General features: G+C 38.6%; 3 protein-coding genes across 5 annotated transcripts; 1 reads left to right on the top strand and 2 right to left on the bottom strand.

Moving 5' to 3' along the window:
* Positions 1–192: 192 nt before the first annotated feature.
* Positions 193–15,815, bottom strand: LOC145917723 (helicase ARIP4-like). 3 transcript variants are annotated; one of them, XM_083002995.1, is made up of 25 exons: positions 15,644–15,815; positions 13,719–13,825; positions 13,109–13,247; positions 12,662–12,770; positions 11,728–11,884; positions 11,352–11,505; positions 10,914–11,046; positions 10,056–10,238; positions 9,309–9,454; positions 8,939–9,108; positions 8,415–8,563; positions 7,588–7,962; positions 6,613–6,743; positions 6,200–6,290; positions 5,410–5,606; positions 4,905–5,033; positions 4,594–4,731; positions 4,268–4,335; positions 3,862–4,010; positions 3,428–3,576; positions 3,160–3,243; positions 2,735–2,846; positions 2,233–2,514; positions 1,881–1,939; positions 193–1,824 (listed from the first exon to the last, which is right to left on the bottom strand). In XM_083002995.1, the coding sequence occupies exons 1-25, from the start codon at positions 15,715–15,717 to the stop codon at positions 1,077–1,079; spliced, it is 4,233 nt and encodes a 1,410-aa protein (XP_082859121.1). In that variant the 5' UTR covers positions 15,718–15,815; the 3' UTR covers positions 193–1,076. The 3 variants fall into 3 exon arrangements, with proteins under 3 accessions (XP_082859121.1, XP_082859122.1, XP_082859120.1); XM_083002996.1 differs by having other exon boundaries at positions 2,756–2,846; positions 6,595–6,743; XM_083002994.1 differs by having other exon boundaries at positions 6,595–6,743.
* Positions 15,816–18,788: 2,973 nt separating this feature from the next.
* Positions 18,789–19,739, top strand: LOC145890117 (putative MFS-type transporter C09D4.1). Its single transcript, XM_082981159.1, has one exon. It carries the CDS (start codon positions 18,789–18,791, stop codon positions 19,737–19,739), a length of 951 nt encoding a protein of 316 aa, XP_082837285.1.
* Positions 19,740–19,985: 246 nt separating this feature from the next.
* Positions 19,986–21,705, bottom strand: LOC145900448 (protein RER1-like). The gene is made up of 4 exons (XM_082988858.1): positions 21,511–21,705; positions 21,106–21,211; positions 20,822–21,036; positions 19,986–20,601 (listed from the first exon to the last, which is right to left on the bottom strand). Exons 1-4 carry the CDS (start codon positions 21,670–21,672, stop codon positions 20,509–20,511), a joined length of 576 nt encoding a protein of 191 aa, XP_082844984.1. The 5' UTR covers positions 21,673–21,705; the 3' UTR covers positions 19,986–20,508.
* Positions 21,706–22,496: the final 791 nt, after the last annotated feature.

A 22,496-nucleotide genomic window follows, 5' to 3' on the forward strand; every position in this document is an offset into this window, starting at 1 on the left:
TGTATGTTAACTGATGTTAGGAAACGTAAGGAAAACTTACATTATTTCCTGTTGTGGTTTATGACATCATTGTGCAAACGACACTGAAGCGGGTATTGAAACAGAAAACGTTAGAGGTCTGTCCAGAAGCCCTTTCTTTATCGACCTACCCAAACTATCTGCATCATCCTTTAAAACCAACAGTACAATAAATGCTTATGTTGTGGTTTAATTGCAAGCGTGATATAAAAATAGGCCATAGAGGCAAGAAAACCACCACCGCTGGCAGTACGGAGCAACATATATGAGAGGAGAAAAATATACAGCACTGTGTCGTCAATAGTCTGAACCGATTGGTTTTCACAGAAATCGAATAAAACGCCAATGTTCGTATCGTTACATTGCCGACAAAAAAACCTGGGGTTGGTATTGCACGAAACGCACAATTACACGTGCTTTCCAGCATGTCTTGATACGACGAGGCAGGGCGCGTGCGTCGGGAAATATTGAAGAAAAGTAAGAACACAGAACACACCAACTTTATTTACACCAATAATTATAATAAAATTATTGTTTAAAATTGTTTTATCTATGAGAGAACTTTGAAAAAGCAAAAAAACACACACCGGCACACCCGTGCGGTTCCTATACAAAGAACTTTTAAACGAAATAATAAATAAAACCTTAAAAGAAATTAAGATGTGTACAAAAACAAAAAAAGGATATATTGTTTGCCGATACTGTTTGTACTGTTTGCAAGAATAACCCCCACAACATAAAAATGCAGCAACAATGAGCAACTAGCTTGGTTATAAATCGTAGTTACGTCAGTAAACATCATGATAGGTGAAAAGTTGGTGGCTCACAACTGCATTAAATGCGGAATGAACATAGAAATACAAGAACATAATCAAAAGAAAGAATAATATTAATGAGCCTAAACAAAGCATGGAATGGCGCGAGTCGCTGTTTTTGTTTGCAGAAATATGGCTAAATTTCACAGAAAAGAAAATTAGAAAAAGAAACTCTTCAGGTTTTGCTGCTGAGTATTTATTTACAAAAATTCTTTAAATAGCTGTCAACAAACAGTCCGTGGGTCAAAAACCCAACTGAAATGTTGCCGACTTCTGCGACAAGTCGAGTAAGTCTTCGTCTTCACGCAATGAACTTTGATTCTGGTTGATATCGTCACGCGTCGTCGCGCCAAGCACATCTGAGTTTGTTTGGGAAAGTGAACCAAAACTGCTGAAATAATCTGAAAACTCGGAAAACTCGGAGGGCAAACTGCTGAAAGGCATTGGATCGCGTTGCTGTAATCCACTGTTAGTGGTGTCGGCGCGCAGTAAACCATTGTTAGCCGTAGTGCTCATCAAACTACCACCGTACATGTTAAAAGAATTTGACATTCCTTGCACGGACGAAGGTTCTTGCAGATGTGTTTGCGGATCATCTTTCAACAACTGGTCAAGCATGTTGGGCGGTGAAACGCTCACGTGACTTTCTTGGCCAATAGGAGTCTCGGGCTGCACGGCATTCTGCATATTTCTCGCCCCGTAGCCCATGTAACTGTTTCCGAGGCCAAGGTAATTAGCGCCTGAGGACACACTGAGACCCAAGCTGTTAGTCACATCGGTGGAGTGAGTCAAGGGTTTCGATGATTCGTTCATGAAGTATTGCTGAACATGTGCAGTGACATTTGACGATGACGAGAGTAACGGAAGAGGAGCCACAGGGTTGACTTGGGGAGGTGGTGGAAATGGATAGAAATTGGCCGGAGGTAATACATCCTGTGAGGACGGGTTCTCAAATGCAGAGGGCGGTATCACGTTTTGAGGTGGCTCGCGCCTAAACAAATAGAATAGATGAGTGTTATGAAAAGCCGACAAACTTCAACCGCGTACCTTAGTGTTGGTTCGCTTTTGTTACGCCGGAAACTGATGTCACTTGTTGTTGGAAGAATCTGAAAATGACAAAAATTATCAGTTGTTGTTTCGCAACATAATATTTCTTTTTTTGCCTATTTTTGCCTTTTACACGCTTTAGTATTTTATCGTCGAGTTTGCGCTTACCTGCTTGTCCTGAAGAAGGTAGCTGGAACGTCAACCAAGTAATTTATTTTTTGCCACAAGAGCTTTGAATTTATTGAATATTATTCTATTCATTATTGGTCAGAAGCAAAGATCGCTTAGAATACATATCGTCATATTTATTACGATTCTTGACAAATTTATACTTTTTAGTGACAATACTTACCGGTGGGGAAGAGGAGGCATCAACGCTGGACTGTGGCATGGACGTTTGTCGGGGCGAATCATTTGAACGCACGGCAAAGATACGGCCTCCCAAGGTCCGGATATATGTTCCTTTTCTGCCACGGATTATGCAGTAAGTCTCGCCTACTTTAATGCTGGTGGAAACTGGAGCAGAGGACATGACTGCGTTTGCTTGAAGTGGTGGAAGTGGTATTTCCTGCGTGGCTACAATTTTCTGTACGGCCACCCCGGCGCGTTGGTACTGAGAATTCTGCCGCGTTCCCTGTGTGTGTGTAAACAATAAATCGTTACGTTGGCACAAATTAATTTTGGGAACGGTCGATTTTTATTTCTGGTTTAGATGCTCTGTTTGTTCCACCGTTTGAAAATGTAAGTGCGAGATAGTATGAACTGCATCTCCATTAAAATTTTACGTTTAGAGTTGAAACATACAAGCTTAAAAGAGTTTTGGGTATAGGCACAAAAACACATGTAAGCATTACGTTTTGGTCAAGTGCTTTGACCTGCATGGGCAATGGTGTAGATTGCATCGGTCGAACGTTGGCGATTGGGCGGGCGCCACCGTGCGGTGGCATTGTAGATGGGAAGAACGGTCTGCAACAACAACACGTGTTAGTAGTCAATATTATGGGGAATTTACGAAGATCGCAAGCATTTAAATTTACACATCAAACCTCGCATGAATGATATACGATACTGTTATTTGTCATACTTGTGTTGACGGAATTCATTCAGAAATCATTTTGCATATAAGTCAAAAATGCTATTATCATGATTAAAAAAAATTACAACGCAACCAACTGAATTAAACAATGTGGCCGTTAATAATAAATTTTTTTGCCGTTTACAGTCGAAATAATTGAATCATTTCAGACACAATGGGCTTAAATCGACATTGATCGCTAACCTTTGCATGTTGTTGGTTGAAGCCGCTTTGGGCATAACGCCGTTTATAGACGGTGCATTGTGAAATCCAGCGTACGAAGGTCGGCTTTATTGAATAAAAAAAGAATTAAATAAGGATCATTTGTTACCAGACCTTTGCACCAGTAACAAAAAAGCCTTTATCATTTAAAACCGAAGAAAGATACAAAACTGTTACACTTGTTACCGCTGTTTATATTACAGTGTAATCTATTTCAGCGATGAGTCCCAAGCAAAAAAACATCCTTTACCCATAGTTGTAAGTAGACGAGGCCATTTTGTCGCGCTGGTAACCTTTGTGTGCCATTCGTTTCTCCGCTTTCGTGAGTCTCTGGTCTTTACAGTCGAGCAACAGGGACTCGTGTTGGAAGGGTTTGCGCGTCAGCCAACCACCGTTCTTCTGCAATCACGTGACAAATATCGCGTTACGGATTGGTTGAGGCATGAGAGTAAGCATTTTTCAACAGAAACTTCACGAAAACTTTTGAACGTATTTTTTTAAATGCGGCTGATACGTTATGAATACTTTTTTTCCAAAGGAATTTATTCCCGCATCTTTTGGTTACTGGCAACACTCACAAATGTATCCTAGATTTTGCAGCTATGTTAAAGCTTATGCAAAACTCATGATAAATTATTACGAAATAAACACCTTCCCCAACGCAGTTTCCAATACCAGACTTACTGTGCAAGTTTCGCGGAGGACTGGGTCAAGGTACTCGTCGATGTCGTCGATTTCAACTTGGGGCAGTTCCTCGTGGCTGTATTCGAGCAACTTGAGAACCTCTTGCTTGGTGAAAACCGAAGCCGGGTTCAACTTGTCAACGACCCGATCTGCAGAAACTCGTACTATTTTGTGTGGGCAAAAACCACGGATAGTGCGGTGAAACATATTATCAGCCGAAGCACTGACGACGATAAGTTTACCTATTTGTTACAACACGCTTGGTTTGCTATTAGCTATATTGACAATCTATACTGCAACGAGCCTACACGCATTGGTTTGACGACCTCGGCGCCTGAATGGTGAAATTTGTTTCCACACACAACTTATCTACGGTCGATCTTTTGATATTTGAAGAGGAACCAACCTGACATTCCCTGTTTAGAAACTTGGCGATCGTAGATCTTTTTTTCCATAGATTGATCGCAGATAAGTCTGAGAAAAAAAACTGGAGTTATTTTTATACAATAGAGGGGTTATCACAGCAGTCTGTAGGAGTTTTTGTTAATAGTATAAACGTTAAAAATGCCGCTGCCAACAAAAAGGATGTTGCTGAAATCGGTCGATGAAAAGACTCCAAAAATCGCAGAAATTTATTGTTGAAAGCAAAATGAGGTTTTGTTTTTGAATGCATTTGGTGAAAGAATTTGGCGAAATACCGTTGGGAGCGTCTATATGGAAAAGGAAATTAACCTGTATATATGACACGTCTTTTGTTGGCCGTAGCGATATACTCTGCACACGGCTTGTGCGTCATGACAAGGATTCCACGAGGCGTCAAACACGATCACGCGATTTGCTCCAATCAAGTTGATTCCCAAACAACCAGCCCTGGTCAACATTATACAAGGTTATTACTCGAAACACAAAGTAAAAAAAATGGGAATAAACCGGAAAATGTTCTGTACGTATTACGTAATTAAAAATCTGGTTGTGTACTGTTTGCTTTGGTCCGGCTTGTCTTGGTAATATATGTAATAATAAGACAGACTTGTCCTACTCACCTCGTTGAAAGCAGGAAGAGCCACACGTTTTCGTTGTTTGGTGAGTTGAAGTGGTTAATCATCCGTTCACGGTCAGCAGAGTGGGTGTTACCATCCAATCGGAAGTAAGATTCGTTCTTACTCCACGTTCTACAGTGACAAATAATTCCTAACGTATGTGAACAATAAGCTACCGTTCAAAATAGAAAAAAATATGGCCAAAAATCTGCGTCAAAGCAATTACAAATTACCGCCAATGGACAGACCATACATTGACACGATCTTGTTGACAACAAAAAAGACAGTCTGGCAATTAAAAAAAAATACGGTCCCACAGTGGTACTTTGTAATTATTATTTGTATCGATGATCAGTAAGATTTACACTTTAAAATTAATTCCATCAAACTCTGGTCCAGTAAAACCTTGACGCGATCAGTCAAATTCCGCATTTTTTTATAATTTTTAAGCGTTATCACATTGCCTTAACTTCGTATTTACCAAACAAATTAAAGTACAAACGTTTACCTGGGTTCTTGGCTCTGTGTGGGCACGTAGGTTTTCCCTAGAAACTCCTCAATCAGTGTGAGTGTGCTAAGAGACTGACTAAAAACGAGCAATCGGTCGCCCCTGGATACAGACTCTTGGATCATGTGTTGGAGGATCACCATTTTGCCGGAGAGTTCCACGTAGCCAGCTGTGTAACCTGAGAGGATGTCTTTTGCCTGAAATTTAATTTGGACATTTAATGGTGGGTTTTTATGCAAAGCCTGGATTCCAACAGTAAGCTAGGCAGATATTTTGCAAAACATATATAACCGTTAGGCATTTAATCACGAACAGTTTAGGAATAAACATCACAATTTCAATAAGACTTAAACTTGAACGATTTCGAAATAACCGTAAGCAGTTTCGAAATAATCGGCAAAAATGTGCGAAACGCCGGGGTTACATGAACGTTCTGCGGTCTATTGTTTGCTCACGTTACACCCCACGCACCATAAATCTGTCCAAGTGTGTAATTACTGTTTGCATGCCAGGTGAACTGCAACTAACTGCGGGCTATTAAATGGGTTACGTGCTCTATTCCGGTATACACGAGAGCGAAAGTTAAAATTGATATTGTTTTTGTAAAACAATTAAACGAATAAACCAGTCGGATTATATGTCTCATTTAAAAACTTCTAGTCTTGCTGTATGGCAGACGAAACGTCGAAAGAATAAAGTACGTTAATTTATGCCCGAAGAGCGGTCATGTGTAAATTGTAGTATATGTCTGGCGGCAAAAGTAGCTCAATATATATCTCATGTAGCGCACCCAATCGTAGCTGATGCCCTTTTCTTTTTCGTCGGAAAATGAACTCGTCGCCGGCGATGGCACTGCCCCTGTACCGTTGTTGCTATCTTGGCTGAAAAAAAAGATGTTTTAGGCGTTGGGAAGATTGGCGAGAGATTAGGTTTCAAAGGAGGAAATGGAAAATATTCCTTGTGGAAAGGTTGGTTCATTTTTAGACGGTATTGTGATCGTTTCGACTTTGCCCAGCACGTGATAAATATGAACCGTGCAAGCTATTATATTAGTTCACAAAGTTTGATTTGCAATTAAGTTTACGAACTAAACATGTCCAGTCACATATATCACAAGAATACTTATGTTCCAAGCAAAACAATAAAATAAAGTCTAATTTGAGACTAATGTTTTTCAACATCCACCTTTGACTTATAGGGCACCTGTTGGGTGGGGATTTGTTTGACTGGCTGGAATTCGGGTTGATTGAGTCGGGAAGGTCAACGTCAAGGTCGTCTTGTTTGTCTGTTTTTTCCTGCACAGTTCTGTATAACACGTCAGGGTGGTTCCAGATCTGAATGAAAACAACACAATGTTGATTCGAAACTTTGCATAAAGATCACGATTTGTGTTTGTAATATTGATTGAAGAGGGGAACAAACAGTTGCTTCTAACCTCATTGTTGCTAAATTACTGTACCTGTTGGACAGTCTTTAGTCCTTGGCAGTATTTATAGAAAGCAGTCTTTAGCTCTTGGGAGTCATTACCCAATATTCCAGGAATTTTAATATATGTCTTATTCATTTGTAACCTTATTCAAATAGAATGATAAAACAAGTATATAAATGAATGTTAACTATAAAGTAAAACAACTTGCTACACCATGCACCTAACTCAACACAATCATACAATACACTGAGCACCAACACTTTGACCTAAACATCACCAACCCACAATGTCATTAGGTCACAAGGTCAAATAGTGAATCCCATCCAAACCAGTAGGGTAGAAAATAAGGTATAAGGTACAACAACAATTAAATAAAGGTACAACGGCAATTAATATTACCATTCAAATTCGCTCAAACAAGGTTTGACTTAAACATTGACCCTAGATGTGACAACACAAGGCTGGTGAGATGTAAAGAGCATGTCAAACAATTTTGCACGGAACGACATGTTTTCGACAGGATAAAAGCATGATAACTGTGTTTATGTCTACAGGAAAAGGAGTACGCGATAAGGTATAATCTATCACCATGATGAAAACTTTATAGCTCACAATAAAAAACACCTTGTGTTCAAGTTTACAGGGAGAAAACACAAAAGCGTTATAAGTTCTTATTCAAATATTTCCTATTCTATCAGCATTGGTTGTTTTCCGAATGAAGAAATTGTTTCTAAAAAATATTCCCTTACCTTGCAGCAGATCGAAAATGCTCGAATTGGATTGACGGTACTTCCCCAACTGCCAGAGCCACCCTCCATGTTTCGCGAGATGAAGGTGTTGTAGAGTTTCTTCTGCCACTGGGACATGCGGACCATCAGCACATGCTCCTCTTTGAGTGGGAGGTTGTTGCGCAATACGCTGTGCGATCTCCGCTGTACGAAACCCTTCAACAAGCTGTGTAGTACGTGGGATCGGAATCTCATGAGACGTATGTCATCCTTGGTGCTGTCGGCGCACTGCCCGTTCAGTATGGGGCGTTCGAACATGTTGGCGAATTCCTGTTTTGTTCCGAGGAAGCTGGGACGCACGAAGTCCACCATGCACCAATACTCGAGAAGGTTGTTCTGCAAAAATACGGTAATGTTAAAGCTGTAACCACACTAATAAACCACCTAAAAACAACAAAAAATATATTTTAACTAGCAACAGACTTTATTCTGTTATTCTTTATGTCATTTATTCTTGCTTCTTAGTTTGTTTTATGTTATTTATGCATCTGTTTATAACCACATATGTACATGTTACAATCAAGGGACCCAGCCAATAGGCCCAATTACGTCTTTTCGCCTTGTGTTGAACTCTGTAAAGTGAAACTTTTAATGCCAAGTAAAACACATCCACATGTTACCCACTCAAAATTAAGACAATGAAGGTTGAATGCTGTTACAAATAACTCTATTACGTCACAAGCTCAATTACTGTTTATGTGTCAACAACACTGGCAAGTATGATACAAGATATAACGCGACAATGTATGTCAGGCCCAAAATCACAAACACGTGCAAATAAAACACACCTGCAGTGGGTAGCCGGTGAGCACGAGGCGACGCTTCGTCCGCACATCTTTGAGGACCTTCGATATGTTGGCGTGGCTGTTTTTGATGCGATGGCCCTCGTCGCAGATGATTAGGTCAGGACCCGGCTTTAGCAAGCTGTCTTGCATCCCTGAAAAGCATCAACTCAAATCTCAACGCAACTCCGCGCAAGGGAGTTCCCCGACAATATACCATAAATGCGTAAACGCCATACAATGGTATAGACAAGTGGTTCTTAATCTTTTTTATCTCGTTTTCCAATTTCAGTTTTAACGGAGTCCTTATTTCCCATTAGATTTTTCAACTAAAAATTTAATTGTTGCATTTTCGCTATATCCTTTACACTTTTTAACTTTTTCGAACGCATGACATGACAAATTGCCAATGAGTGTGTACTGAATATGTGACATAATATTCTTTCTGGCTACTTTTGCATATTTGGGTGCCGACTATTTACCCACTGGTTAAGAATCACTGGTGTAGACTGTAGACCGAGCTTACATACCTGATTGTAGGGAGGAGATGCGATCTCGCTCGTCGAGGTTAATCGTCGTCTCGCCCTTGTTTTTCTTCGTGCGCCGTTGCCTAGACTTTCTGCTGGCCAGTAGTCTGTACATTTCGTAACCCACAAGAAGGATGCCACCCTCGTCATACCACTGGGAGACCACTTTGGACCTAGCAAAAATCATTGCTGAGTTGGTTTGTTATCGCGCCATTTTTTTTTTGTAAATATGTTTTTTGGTGCCAAGAAGTTTTAGAATGCTAAGCAGAATAAATGTTAATTAAACGGTAAATTAGTTAGGATTTTTGATTAAGTAATTACTAGCAATACTTGTTTTTAATTTGGTTAACAAAGTTTTCCACACAAGCAATACCTCGACTCGACGGTTTTGTGGCTTTCCGTGAGAACGTGAACGCTGAATGACCTCGGGTAGACGAGGGCCGGATTTTCGTTCACGCATTTTGATTTGCGAGGAAGCCACATGTCAAACTCAGCCACCCAATTCAATAGGGTGTTAACCTGCAACAAAAAACACCACAAGTTAATTAACGACGAGTTGCTATGTATTCGGCACTAGGATACTTCCATACAACAAACACCTAATTATCCAACAATGTACAGAGGTATGTTTTGTTACTATTTGGTATAGTACCACAATAACAGGGCCTCTTTAAAAAGCTAACACCAGAACGCATCCGCTGGGTTAACCCATGACGCCATCACGCCCATAACAATACAGTCCAGAGGTGGGCGTGTGTTTGGATAGTGGCGAAAATGGTTTCCCTCCTCTCCAGTAAGCATGACGTAAGATATATTGCACCAGAGAAGCCGTGACAACGCGAAAAGTCGGCCTTTCAATCGAGCGACCCGAATGCGTGACCGTTGGCATGTAACGAACACTGTTTAACGACGCAAACACTCAAATTGTTTCAAGTAACAGATACATTTTTTTATTATTTTTTAAACTAACCACTGGTCAGTGGTTGTATCTTTCCTTGTAACTTACAGTTGCCGCCACACTGAATGCCCGTTTAGAATTGGTTTAGAATGTTTTTTGCTTGTTATCAATTGTCACCTTTCCAAAAGTAAAGTAGGTTTGAAGACATATATAATCTCTTACCGGAACCACACACAAAACCGTTCTTGCTTTCGTGTATCGCAGGAAAACGTCGACGAACGCGATGACTTGCAGTGTCTTGCCCAAACCCATGGCGTGGGCGAGAATGCAACCGAATCCGTTGCTTGTTTCGTAGTGGGAGAGGGTTTCGACCAGGTTGTCGAACATGAATCGGATTCCACCAATCTGTGAAGGAACCGATTGAACATTTTGAAACTAGGAGTAAGTAATAAATTGACTTTATCTGTACATAAAGACCAGGGATGCACCGAAAGTTCGGTTTGCCGAATTGATACGCCCGAAACTAAGATTTTTATAATTATTAAAACTTTTTACTACATGCAACGCCAATACGCAAGATTTAGTATAGAGTAGAATCATTGTTTAAACTGTATAAATATGTTCGTTTATTTGTTTATGGTCAACGAAATGATGAAAATCAACGTTAAGCAGTTGGTACAGCATTCGAGGTTATTCTTTAAGTGCCAATAAAAGGCCGTATGGTTGGATTAGATTCAATCGGGCAACTTTTGCCGGATATTCGTTTTCGGCCGAATAAAAAAAATGCTGTTTCGGTGCATCACCAATAAAGACTTCGCAATTAACAACATACGTACCCAGAAACCGATTTTAGCTTATTGCAACCAATTCTCCATACTGTCTCCAAATTTTTCAACGAAAGTGTGGGGTTAAATCACGGCTAGTTGCATAACAAACGATTTTAAGCTAAATGTCGTCAAATCAGTTCTTAGGATTATCTGTGGCCAAGGGAGGTTGCATAAAAATAATCGTTTACGCAAACATTGTCAGATGCGAAATATTAATGAATCTGAGTTCATGAAAGTGATTAAAATACATTACCTGGTGAGGCATAACAGCTTTTGCCAGTTGGGGAGCCAGGAAAATTTCCGGTTCATTGCTGGGGCGGCTGACGTTGACGAGGACGCGGCCCTGGGCGTCTGGCTGATTCAATGTGTCGTCAGAATGCATTCCGCTGCAAAAACGAAGCACGATTTGCACCCGGCAGTTTTTCAATCAATTTCGCGAATAGAACTTTTAGTATTACCTACATCGCCGATAGAAAACTACAAAATTCAAAAAATTATTCAAAAACATAACAAAAATAATAAAAAATAAAAATCAGTAACCCTAAATATAATGCGTTTAATGTGGAGCAAAATAAACGAATGAATGCCGATTTCACGCTGGAACACTAAAACTAATCACAAGGACCGAACGCACGTTTATGCCCGAAAAATAACAAAGCACGGCGTCGCATACATGAACGCCAACACCTACCTATTGTTGACCTCCTCCATGCCAGGGTCCTCATCCTTTACTTCTCCTGTGCATATCACGTCGTCGGAATTATCAGAACTCAGGTCTATGGCTTCGTTCGGCTTGCTGCTGCTTTCCTCGTCGCCAGTGTCGCTGCTGATGCATATGACGTCATCTGCGCATTTGGGTTTGCGGAAATTAAGCAGGGAATTCAACAAAAACTGATTTGATAGCGTATATTTAGTCAGACTAGTCCCTGAGGACTTTTCCGATACCACATTGCTTATTCCAGTTACAAGGATGACAATACACTTCTACTTTTAGTCAATGTTAGTGATGCTTTTCACAGTTTCATGCACCTAATTGTTTCATCACGAAAATTTATCGCGCAAATTACCTTTAGGTGGTGTAGGAACTTGGGGGAGGTTTTTGCTCAACCCGATTTGTCCAAAATTGCGATCAGACGCTGTCAGCAAACGTGCAAGAAATGAGTGGGGGTCAGCATCGGGTGTCGTTGGGCTGGTCACGCTCGCCTGCTTGCTGGCCGCTTCCATCTGGCAAGGAATTAAAATTAACAATAAAAGTTCAAACGCTCGATTTGGTTTGATTGTTGTAAGTCAAACCGCGACGTTTTTTTAAAGATACGCAATGATTTCCAAGGTACATTGTAAATCCAAGGTAAATAGCCTCTCAAATTTCTTAGGAAAAGTTAATGACAAATCATCGCGAACTAAATTGGATTTAAATTTAAAAAATCAAAATAGCATTGCACAAAACGACCATGATACCTATGCCAGATAATCCAACGGCAACGTTGCAAATAACGACCTTACACCTTAGTCTTGTGGCTTTCCAGGTTATTATTGTGCAACGTTGCTAAAACGAAACCATAAATATTTGCATACAAAAAAGCAAACAAGCTAAATAGGAGCAACGAATGGTATTTGGACACATTCGATGATTAAACTTATAATAAGACTTTTGTTATTGTCAGAAGTCTTTAAATAAAAAAGGTTTCCGTTATCCGAAGGGGAACCCGACAGAGTGAACCCAAGCCTTTTTACGTGGGCGAGTTTGGTTTCGGTTCCTGGTGTGCGCTGTGAGGTATTTTAGTAGACGTACTGGACAGGCACATTCAACTTTAATGTTCAAAACACGCTCGATGATGGATACGGGGGCGAGTTTCTTATTTTGGTGACACTATTTTCAGATGTTCGCAATTATGAAATCGATTTGGCTGAATTCTATACTTAAAAGGGAAGGCAAAGTTTGTTTTTAACACCGAAGTAAAACCAAACTATGATTGGATCCCGTACAACTTGTTCACTTACGATAAGTGCTCGTTGTTGAGCTTGCTCCCCCAACCTTTTCTGACGCTCTTGTTCTTCCTGTACAGCCGCCAGTGTCTCCTTGTTCAACTTGTCTTCCGTGAGCATTTTTCTAAAAATATGGAAAAAAGGGTAGTTTTGCTGGAATTAACCGACGGATAGTTTTGCGAGCGTATTGTTTGCTTTGTGTTCACGCTTTGTCGAGTGTGAAAGCGGAACAAACAAAAGACGACGTAGCGGGTGTTGCGCCATGTTCGTTTATGCAAAATGGAGACAAATACCCATGGCTTATAGCTACCTGACACCAAGCCACTGTTGAGTATGTCTACCTATATTATACACGCGAAGACAGTGATAAAATGTATGAAACGTTTTTTATTTGTCCACGACCACTAAGTAATGCTTTTTTTTGTTTTGGTTGATCTGTTGAACCACACCAGCTAATATTACCTAATTTTTTTCCTTTTGTTTGGATCTTGTTTCTTTCTCTTTCTCCCAGTTTCCTCATTTGTCAAAAAATTTTCTTCTATCGGAAGTGTTTCCTCCATATCTGACTCAGCGTCAGCTTCTTCACCTTTGTCAATCGTGTCTAAACCATCAAAAAGAATAAAAGCTATGCTACTACTACCTTGGATATAATGTGGGTGTGCGAGTCTGGATGAGACCTTGAGGTGCAAGCTAACAAAATACCATCACCACAGGCAATTATTTCATTGATCAATTCATATTTAACAAAAATCTAAGTTATTCTAGGGGAAAATATAGAAATAATACCAATGAATAGTTTTTTTATAACGTTATAAGTGAGAGAAACAAGGAAAGTCCCTTGTGTTGGCAAAGTAAACATCGTAAATTCCATTGAATGGAGATTCATGTAGCAACACTCATGCTGCCAAATAATAATGGCAGTAGGGGCTGTTAAGACAACTAAATAATTTATTAAGTTGAAACAAAATCCAATGCCCCAAAAGGCCTTAAAGTACTACACTGATCACAAACAAAATGTTACTACAGACTAAAGAAGTTTTCCATACTATCAACGATTTACTGCATTTCACACCTGTTAAATTCCCGTTGGGGGATGTTGGGTCTGCAGACATTTTTCCCATCATAAATTCATTTGCTACAGTTTGGTCATCATTTTCAGAATCTTCAAAGTTTTTGTTCCTGCAAACAAAGGAATTTACCTTCTATTGTCAAAACTAACAGTCTTAAGGAAAGATCAAAAACGAGCAGCCCATCGCCACTTATATAGCTAGAGCAGTTGCATAAATTTATTTCAGTTACACAAACATTTTTAATGATATATACAGCCGGGTTAGTCACGTGGTGTGTTACGCGGTATGCAGTAAATCGATGCATTATTAATTCAGGTTGAGTAAATACTTTTTACAAAACGTGCGAGGGAAGGGATATGGCAGTGCTCCGTTCGGTAGCACATTTTACACATTACAAAACAAAAATGTTTTTTGGAAAATGGTTAAGGCAAATAACAACATGCCACGATCATGTGACGATTGACGCAATAAACGAATAGGTAAATTACGAAGTAGCTTTTCATTCAATGTTATAATTAGATTTTCAGACAATAAGGCAACAAAACTTAAAAATGAGGTGCGTTTACAAAAACCTTTACTTTGCATATTGCAAGCGCCGAAAAACGTTAAAGTCATCGTCAACATCGACAAGTGTTCATATTTTTATAACTTTCGGCATTATTCACCAGTTGTCGAGTCATCAGCACAACGTCTTGCTACGCAGCGGAAACCGCAAAGAGATAAACCTGATTAACACTGGTCTTTACTGAAGATTGTTACATGTGCGATTGTCAAACAAATGTAAAAATATTGACTGAAACATTTTTAGGCTTTTAATTTACATGAAGCTTTACAGCTGAAGTCTAAAACGCCGTTGTCACAAGTTGCAATAACCTAATATTGCGCCTTTTCAATTTAAGTCGCAAATAGTCGGCGTTTGTCAAAAACACCTGCCCCTTCTTTTTTGAAAAAAAAGCGCACTTGCACTTTTAACATCAACACCTCGCTCGAACAAGTGCGACGGTTACGTAAATTTCGCAGAGTTGTTATGTAACAATGCAGCAAAGCGTTTATATAACTGCTTTTTCCTCTAGTAACGACAGCCATTGGCTGGCTAAATGCGACGATACTTTGCTGTCCTCTCCATTTAAGGCCTGTAGTTTATTTGACGGTTTGCTTTTAAAACAATAATGTTAGCCTTTCAGGTGTGTTATTTGCCTAATACTCATGATTTTGGCTACAGTGCATTTAGTACTGTGGAAATCAGTTGCTTTTATATGCAAGTTTATACAAATATATTAATTGCAACGCCGCACACCTACACAGGGCTTGCCTGCTACTTGTGCACTTTCTACGCGCAAAAGAAAAATAATATCACGAACGCGAAAGTTAGCTTTAAAGTATGACTTTCGTCAATACACAACCGAATTGTGGTTCCAGGAAGACAAATGATCTATGGATCCTAGCACGAAGAAATTAGGAAAAGGTCTATGGTGCACAATAGTACTAATTCCAACTGTGGTGCAACCGAAAAAAATTGTAATAATGGACTGGCAGCACAAACAACAGCCTGATGTCCAAACACACAAAACAAAATATACAAGCATTATCGTATGTTTTCAGCTCAGAAAGCATTGAAACTCTTGCAAAACGTACAGGTGTGTCCTAGTGCACAAAAAGTGTCAAGTGTATTCACATTAGTGTTTTGAAGGAGATTGCTGTTTCTTTGGAGCCAGAACAAAAGGGTGAAAGATCAACCTTCTTATCGTTTTGTTAGCACTTTTATGATCATTAAGTGAATTGCTAACTAATTTGTAAAATCATATCACACCAAATACAGATTACATTAGGTAAAACAACTAAACAAAATAATCAGTCAGTTTAGTAAACACAATGTAGTGTCTATTCACTTCAGATTAAAAACTTCATAAGCAACAGTTACACTTACTTGCTGGTGTCATATGATGTTATATATCCCTTTTCATTACACAAGAGATCTTGAAGTCCATTTGTTTGATCCATGGCACACTTGACAATGCTTTTTAATATTTTTTTGTTCTACATGAAACCAAACACCACAGTTGGCTGTGGCAGTGTCAAGAAAACCTAATATGTTTATTTCCCTTTGAAAGCAAGTGTAAAAATAATTACTTAAAATTAATGCTATACCATAAACAATAACTAAATCAATACCAAACAATGGAGCTTTTTCCACAGTAGTGTCCACAACTGATACCTCGATGGAATTACTAAGATCATAGAAGAGTTTGTGATGATTGCTATTGTGTTAAGTCACATATTTGTAATGAAACTTTGTTTGTCTTGAATTGAAATATATTACATTCAAAGTCATGGCAAAACCTTAGGGTAATGTTTTCAAGAAGTATTGAAGTTGATTAAATCTGTATGAATCAAAAACTTTTTCTTGACCTAATGTCCTTTTCAAATTTTAAGGGATAATCCAAACTTTAGGGGATACTTTTTCACAATGTTATAAACAACGAGTAGTTATCAAGAATAAAATAAATTTGTTTTGTTTTAAATTTGTCTGTTGTTTTTTAAATAATTTATGTAATATAGCATCTAAATAAGAACACTGAGAAATGAAGCATTGCTAATACCTTTGAAGTTACTGACTGAGTCAAGCACCCATATTGTTAAGACAAATGAGGTTATTAAAGACAGCCTTTTTCAAAATTAAAATATCTTTTAGACACTATTAATATTATCTTCACGTATTATTAATTGTCAATCATCAGTTATTAGTGTACACGAGAAAACAAAATCGGAAAAACAGCACTCTTCATACATGTATGGGGATCTCCCAACAGTCTTATGGTAACAATAACTTGGTAAGTGATTTTTTAACATCTTATCTAAGAGCAAACCTAAGTCCGTTGTCTTCCAGTTGTTTTGATATATATTTCACCTATTATTCGACATCATCAGTACCACTAAAAACAACGCTTATTCAAATAGAACCAAAAAAACAGTTCTTCAATTTTATTGTGCCATGAAGCTAATGCACTAACATCTCTTTTCGTTGCGTTTAGTTTGATTTAACTTTACAACTCTTATGTACACCTACACGTATTAATACATTTTGTAACAGCTTGTTAATCTCCTCATGTACGTGCTATATACACTTTCACAATTATCAGACACAACTCTTTGTGTTATCTTTCTTCTTCAATGAATTGGCTTCCGTGTTTACTCAACCGTCTCGATGTGCAACGATGCAGAAATTTTTAATTTTTTGGTAACTTTGTAGATTACTGGACCTAAAAATTTTATTCCTCAGTCTTATTTTAGGCTATATTACACAAAATTACCAACGAAAATATCTGAAATTTCCCCCTATCACTACAATGTAAAGAAAATCATGTTGTCTTGTAATTAATTTTACCACAAAGTTGTACATAAGTTAAACTCCGTCTATTTAGCCCCTGTTCAAACACAGATCACTAGAAACCTCAGCTTAAACCTTCCAAACAAGTGGTTTAAATAAAATTTTGACCAGGGCATCTGCGTTCCCACCAAATACTTCGATAAAAACGTTATGATACAGAAATACAGAGCTACACGTTAATGCGCCTGTTATTCATCCTATACAGCTGACGTCAAACGGGGTTTCTTATGATGTAAAACGTTTGGGAACGACCTCCAGTAAAATGAGTTTACGAGGGGAATACTGCTGCTATGCAGCAATATGGCAAAACAACGCAACAGAAAAGCCACAACATAAAAATGTCACGTGTCACTGAAGTCTAAATTCTAAGTGGTGGCGTAGCTAACCTGAAATTTTGGCGGGGACCAAACATTTTATGGGTTTAAAAGCGTAAAAGTTTGCTGTTAAAAACATCGAGTGACAAAGCAGAAAACGACCAGGCGTGCGTGATAGCAAATTATTTGAACAAAAACTAAATTACAGACAATTTCAAAAAAACTGAAATTAAAACGAATTTGGGATGGGTCATGGCCCCTTTTGGCCCTACCTGGATAAGCCAAATATCTAAAATAATCTTAAAAACGGAACTTTGTGCATTTAATTTTTCTGCAGTCAAAGTATTAGGATATTAGAGTTCTATCACCCCAGTCATGCATAAATGTGAAAGTGCTGGTCCTCATTAAAATACGTTGAACAGAAAAACAACAACAGAAAGATATAATGTTTGTTGTGTCGCAACTACGTTCGCCATGTAAGTATGTCTCATGGTTATACATATTTTCAAGCTCGATCTCATGGTAAGAACAGAGAACACCAGTCATCCGGATTGCATCAGGAAAACGTATCAATTTCCTTTATTTCCTTTTCGTGATTTCGTTTTGGACTGAAGGAATCTTTTCTTCACGAAACTCAGCCTTCATCACGGTTTTGGGTTCGCGACAAAGTCCAGAGGTTATAGTGCTGATAAATTTTCTTGTTTTCGTTTCTGTTCGTATTACCGATAAGAATACTTGAAGTTGTAAACAAGTGGATTGTGGTAACTTGGTACAAAGTTTGATTTTTAGCCAAATCTTTGGGTTTATAAACGTCTAAGAAATAACAGAACCTGCATTTAAGTTATTTTGTTACGAACTTTGCAGGACAACTATTGCAAACTAGCAAAATGAGTTTGGAAGAGGATAGGAAACCTGTGTTATACACAAGGCGATGGTTTTTCCTTTTGGCAATTGCGTGCATCAACTGTCTTCAGACGTTTACCACTTTGATAATTTCGCAAGTAAACAACATTTTCGTTGCCTACTTCCACATAACGTACGCATCCGCAGACTGGGGAACCTTGGGAAAGTTTCTTGGAATGATGCTGTTCACGTTGCTGACCGCTTTTCTCGTCCACGCTGATAAAATTCGCATACGAAAAATGACCAACATGTGTGCACTGATGCTAACCATTGGCTTGTTCCTGAAACTCATTTCGTTGGCAAGTCGAAATTCGTATTGGCTTCTAATAATTGGACTATTTTTTGTTGGCGCATGCAATGCAACTGTCATTGCTCTCGTTCCGGCCTTTACAGTTCAGTGGTTTCCTGACAACGAGATAGGTACGGCGTATGCGATAAATTTGTTTGGGGCATCAATTGGTATAATCATGGGCGTTCTAATCCCAAGCGAGGTAATGATGCAACCCCCAAAATCTGGTTTCAACTCCACAAAGCTTCCTGAAGCCGATTGGTTGCTGTACGATCGCAACGCAGCATTGGTACTTTACGGTATTCCATTGATGGTCGCTGCGTTTATTCTTTTGATGTTTTTTGCCTTTCTAACAGACCGTCCACCGACGCCACCAACTTTAGTCCAAAGCAAACAGAGCAGCGAACAGGAAATAAAATCAGCAACTGTAGTGGATTTCATGGACTACATCGCCCAAACGAAAGCTGTGTTAACAAACAAATCTTTTGTGGTGGTTGTTCTCGGCGGAAGTTTCGTCTTCCACGCTATGATCGCCGAGTTGTTGATGATGTCACAATTATACCGCGAGCTGTTCCACACCATAGGTAGTGACCTAAACCCCGACAAATTTGGGGGTTACACGATGGCGCTAATGTCGGCCGGTGGATTGACGGGCGTTCCCGTATCTGCCGCTTTGGTGAACAGGGTCAAACGGTATAAGCTCCAATTCGTAGCCGGGTCTGCTCTTACCTTCATATTTTCAATCGGTATAATACTCGGATTGCATTTTGAAATGATTTGGGTGATAATGACGAGCAACTTCTTTTACGGAGCCAGCATTCGCATAGCCATCATTCCTGTACTTGAAATCATCACACAGTCAACATACCCCATAAAGGAAGGATACGTGGGCAGCATTTATGCTTGCATTCAGTCGCTAATAAGTATTCTAATTGCAGAGATGGCTCGAATCATGATGGATAGGTTTGGGAGCTTAGGGATGCTCCTCGTTCATACAGGGAGTCTGACTATATCTTTGCTTTTATCCTTATTCGTTGATTCCAAATACAAACGTTTGGAGGCAGAAGCAGATCTCGAAGAGCATTGTCAGAACGTTTGGGAAACCACAGGTCTCATGAAACGAACGTGATTATTTTGTAACTAAAAATAAACGCCAAGAAGCACCACGTTTTTTGGACAAGGGAATTGTCAGTTTTGAAAAACAGAACATGGTTAAAAGAATAAGCAGAAAAGGGTCAACTAAGTTTTGTGATCAACTGGTACAATAGGCAATTCGTTTTGATACAATTTTCATGTAAAATTTAACTTCTATTGATAACTTCATGCCTATTTCGATTTTAAGATACTTTCCATGCTGCATTTTACCAAGTCGAAATTAAAACGTTGTAATGTAATTGCCGTTCAAATCCCAACAAACAATAAACTGTTATGACGCAGATGTGAAATAAGTATTGCAGATGATACAAAACCAGTTTGTGAAGCACACGCAGTTGTTCTAAAAGTTGAACGTTTTACCAAGATCCAAACATAAAAGTGGAAAAAGCACTTTCCTACTTACATTACTGCAGACTGATAAAAGATTTACAATTCAAACAAACTTTTGTTGCACCAACTTGCAGACCAGTGCCATCACACTCAACTGAGGAGTCAAGGTTTAAAGACGCAATTAGCAGACAAGGTTAACCTTAAGAATTGCCTGCAGTTTCTATATGCCAAAATAATAACAATCATAACACAGCCACACACAAAAACGTACAAACAAAATTAAGTTACTATTACTTCTAAAAGGAGCTATATAGGTTTAAATCGCAGTTTTTGCTGACCAAGTGAAGCATGCACACAGTGCAACTTTCATCACACATTCTTCTAAAACAACTTTATTGCAGTTAACTTTTCACTTATGATGGTGGTACAACCTTCCCAGTATCTTCCTTGCCTTTGTATTTCGTTTTGCCATGAGTGAATGGAAGGTATCGGTATTTGATCATATGCTGGAAAAGAGAGAACAAGTTTAAAGAAACAATGTACTGCAAATAATTTTAAAGAAATTAGTTTTACCACTATCGTCAAATTGAAAAGTACAAAAAAAAGTTATCAACTGATAAGTCAGCCAATTTGTTGATGGAATAAGTGCTGCATGTCATACTATGTAAGTTATTTAACTATAGTGGCTACCAAACAAACATGTAAAACAATTAGGTTTGCACTAACCTTGATTTGTCTTTTCATTGTAACTCCAAACAGCACAAAGAAATACATGACAAGAATCGGCCAAAATACTGGGACATTAAATGCACTGAACAGAGTACAACAGAATGCAATAAGGATGGCTTTTGTTCCAGAATACCAAAACTTAAACTCAGGCAACCGCCTAATAAATGGACGAAACTCTTCTCCTGTTTTGGTGGGCAACTGAGGACCCTCATCTGCAAACAAACAGTATGGTAAAAATAAAGGCCTACATCTTCAACCGATCAGATTTGCAGTGTACCAACCATCAGAGTCATCACCATACACAGAAGGATCAACCTTTGGTGACAGAAAGGCAATGAACAAGTTGAGATGATAAATAGCAAGGGCATATGTGACGATGTACCAGCCCTAAAGAAAGAAATATAACAAATTAGATTGAGAAAAATACATTGCGTGTCATGGGAATAACTTTAGCAATGTCTTTTTTTGAAATAAACTACAAAACTCTTAAATATTTATAGGTCACATAAAACAAGTATATATACGGAAAAACCAAACATGTCCAACATTTCTGAAAAGTCAGTCACAACACTATTACCCACTTCTGCTACAATACCAAAACGTTCATGTACTTTACAAAATGTAGTTCAAGAGATTACATTAAATTTACAGTTTGAATTTAAATGAAACTGACAAGACTGGGTTACCTGAAGAATAAAAACTCTGATAAAGTAGATAATGTACACTACAAGCGTAGCAATCCATCTTGGGATAGCAAAGGGAACAGTTTTGTCTAAATATGTTTGGTAAATTCGAGCCACTTTTGTTCCAAAGGACACTGAAGGCGGAGAAGTATCGCTACCTTCCATTTTGACCTAAAATCCCTTCAAAATTTACAACAGGATGCTAGAGAACATAAATGGACATAAAAGTTAAAACTACAAGGTTACCGTTAGACAAATATGTATTTTGTGCAAAACAACAACCACGCAGTGTACACAAAAGAAATTGAAAACCTACTAAGGTTATCAAGTCAGCTAAGTTAGGCACCCATTAAGTCACAATTTTTGCATGTTCAAATTAAAATATTTTTGTGTCACACCTAAAATAAAGATAATGATGATGTATAACAACGCTGTCACATGGCCCCAACACCTTCTGATAGTTTAAAAACCTAAACTCAGGCACTCAGCACAGCAACGAACAATGAATGGTATAGCTATTTTTCAAAACTTATACGCATACTTTAAGGCACAGCTCTTGCGAATAGCAATGATTTATCTAATTATTTACGTAACTAACAAAACACAAATGTTATTAATTTACAAAGTGAAGTTTATGTCAGCATTTTGTATTCAGTTTAGCTTACGTTTGGAGGTAAATAACAAATATGCATAATGGTGTGCGTTTAAACTGAAAACCATACAAGCGAGAAAACGACCTGCTTCCACGTCTGTCCAGCAAATAGAAATTAATGAGATAGATGGCGCTGTGCCCAACAGTTATGTGAATTCTTTGCGTTAAAAACGGCTTACTAAAATTGCTTTATTTGTACTATTTCGTCGGTGGGATTATTATTTGTGTGTAAACTTTTCTGATTTGGGTTTTGTTGCACCAATGATTTGGATGTTCATTCGTGTGTAATCAACCTATGCAAATTGTTTCCAGCGTTTTTCCCCTTTACGGCAGCAAA

This window comes from Ascidia mentula, chromosome 1 (genome assembly GCF_947561715.1).
Source record: "Ascidia mentula chromosome 1, kaAscMent1.1, whole genome shotgun sequence".
Lineage (NCBI taxonomy): Eukaryota > Metazoa > Chordata > Ascidiacea > Phlebobranchia > Ascidiidae > Ascidia > Ascidia mentula.

What these genes read in the sequence shown, in the direction of transcription:
- LOC145917723 (XM_083002994.1), bottom strand. Translation starts at nt 15,717, where the DNA reads ATGGATCAAACAAATGGACTTCAAGATCTCTTGTGTAATGAAAAGGGA. An exon ending in TCCTCCGCGAAACTTGCACA is followed by an intron (nt 3,577 to 3,861) that starts GTAAGTCTGGTA and finishes ACGTGATTGCAG; the next exon opens with AAGAACGGTGGTTGGCTGAC. An exon ending in TCAACCAACAACATGCAAAG is followed by an intron (nt 2,847 to 3,159) that starts GTTAGCGATCAA and finishes TTGTTGTTGCAG; the next exon opens with ACCGTTCTTCCCATCTACAA.
- LOC145900448 (XM_082988858.1), bottom strand. Translation starts at nt 21,672, where the DNA reads ATGGAAGGTAGCGATACTTCTCCGCCTTCAGTGTCCTTTGGAACAAAA. An exon ending in TCAGAGTTTTTATTCTTCAG is followed by an intron (nt 21,212 to 21,510) that starts GTAACCCAGTCT and finishes TTCTTTCTTTAG; the next exon opens with GGCTGGTACATCGTCACATA. An exon ending in CAATGAAAAGACAAATCAAG is followed by an intron (nt 20,602 to 20,821) that starts GTTAGTGCAAAC and finishes TCTCTTTTCCAG; the next exon opens with CATATGATCAAATACCGATA.
- LOC145890117 (XM_082981159.1), top strand. Translation starts at nt 18,789, where the DNA reads ATGGGCGTTCTAATCCCAAGCGAGGTAATGATGCAACCCCCAAAATCT.